Genomic DNA, 1829 nt, shown 5'->3' on the forward strand with positions numbered 1-1829 from the left:
GCTGGATGGATTGCTGCTGGGCACTCATGGTGAAGAGCGGCTGGGGGGGGATGGGAGGCCATCAGCCGGGCAGGGGAAACCCAGCATTCAGGCTGGACACGCCAGCATCCCCCCACGGCATCCTCACCTCATATCCCCCCAGCTTGAGGGTGACGGTGACGTCGATGGGGTGGTTGACAACACCCACCACGGAGCGCACCAACGACATGAAGAGCAGCGGGAACCAGATGATGGCCACGAGGAAGAGGATGATGAGCCCCCCCATGCCGTACTTCACGATCTTCTTCTTCTTTTGCCCCTTGGGCTGGGGGTATTTCTGGGTGGGGGGAGACCGCACAGTGCCAGGTGGGCTTGGGGGGGACCCCAAGAAATGCAGAGGAGGTCTTTCTCAGCACAGTGGGGTACGAGACTTACCTTTTCCGTCTCGCGGCTGCACTTGATGATGAAGATGTTGGCGTAGATGTCCTCCACGCACATCCAGTTGGAGAGGGACAGCGTCGTATCCGTCCAGACCCAGTCCATGACGGCCCGCAGCTCCACCAGGAAGGGCACGAGGCGGAACCTGGGGGGCACACGGGGAGAGGGGGCTGGTACGGCACTCTCCAGGTGCCTGGGGGTCGCCGTGGCCCCGTGCCATACCCCTGGAAGAGGAAGAGGTTGAGGTGGTTGTATTTCTTGGTGAGGAAGTTGCCCAGGATGCGGGTGGGGTAGCCGCAGCGGATCTGGTAGGCTGAGAGTGAGAAGTAGATGCACTTCACGAAGTACCACAGCTGGGCCACCGTGTTGAGGCTGAACAACCTGCGGGGGGGAGCTGTCACCCCTCTGGCCACGTCCATGGCCACCACGTGGGCTTGAGGACACAAAGGTGCCACCCTAGGACCACGCCATGCCCTTGGGGCCAGCCTGGGGAGATGCTCAGTACCTTTCGGTGACAGCTGGCAGGATGAAGAACATCCAGAGGTGAATGCTGAAGACCAGGATGACCTGGAAGACGAGCTTGCCCAGCACGGTCTTGCGGAGGTAGAGCGCGCGGTCGATGACCATGGTAGTGAACTGGATGAGCAGCATGACCAGGAAGGCCTCTGGCACTTGGTCATCCGACAGCGAAGAGGTGATGTCGGCAGCCGCCGAGTGTTTCTGGAGGAAGCAGGAGAGGTCAGGATACAGCCCAGCCTGACCCCGTGGTGGGAGCCGACCAGACAGGAACCCTCTGCTCACCCCGAAAGCCCAGAAGCCGAAGATGATGATGATGAAGTCAACCACGTCGGCCAGGAACATGAAGGCATAGACGTCGGTGGCCGCCCGGTGCTGGGTGTGCAGGATGTCCCGGAAGAACCGGCGCACCGGCTGGTACATGTTCTGCGCCCTGGGTGGGACACAGAGGGGAGAGGTGACAGGGGGACTGCGCCCCAGGGCCCCAGCCCAACCAGCACTGCAAGGCACTCACATGGTGAGGAAGAAGAGCTTGACCCGGAGCCCAAACTCCTTCAGCTTCTTCTGAGCATGGCTCTCTTTTGCCTCTTCCTCCTCCTCCTCTTCCTCCTCCTCCGCCCCATCCTCTGCAAGTGAAGCATAATGTGAGTGACAACCCAGGGTCCTGCGGGGCCGCATCCTGCTCCGAGGATGCCAGCCTTGCCCCTCGACAGGGCACGAGGGATGGGACCTGGCACTCACCTTCCTCCACGTCTGCCTCGGGCTGCTTCTTCCCCCGCAGCCTCTTCCTCCTGAAGCGGAGCTGCGTGGCCTCGGCCCCCTCTTCCTGCCCCACGGCATTGCCCTCCGGCTCCAGCTCTGCGGCTGGGCTTGGTGTCCCCGGCTCTGCCAGCACC

The 1829-nt window shown here is 62.3% G+C and overlaps 1 protein-coding gene across 1 annotated transcript in view; it reads right to left on the reverse strand.

Annotated features, from left to right (window-relative positions):
- The window catches only part of PIEZO1 (piezo-type mechanosensitive ion channel component 1), a gene marked incomplete at both ends in the record, with an annotated part of 3444 nt that overhangs the window by 546 nt on the left and 1069 nt on the right, over window positions 1-1829 (reverse strand). Inside the window, 7 exons of the mRNA XM_010159489.1 lie at window positions 128-316; window positions 415-562; window positions 640-798; window positions 923-1137; window positions 1219-1366; window positions 1448-1559; window positions 1675-1802. Of these exons, the coding sequence (XP_010157791.1) occupies window positions 128-316; window positions 415-562; window positions 640-798; window positions 923-1137; window positions 1219-1366; window positions 1448-1559; window positions 1675-1802 (1099 nt within the window). The remainder of the gene's footprint in view (window positions 1-127; window positions 317-414; window positions 563-639; window positions 799-922; window positions 1138-1218; window positions 1367-1447; window positions 1560-1674; window positions 1803-1829) is intronic.

This window comes from Eurypyga helias, unplaced genomic scaffold (genome assembly GCF_000690775.1).
Source record: "Eurypyga helias isolate BGI_N326 unplaced genomic scaffold, ASM69077v1 scaffold43869, whole genome shotgun sequence".
NCBI classification, from domain to species: Eukaryota; Metazoa; Chordata; class Aves; order Eurypygiformes; family Eurypygidae; genus Eurypyga; species Eurypyga helias.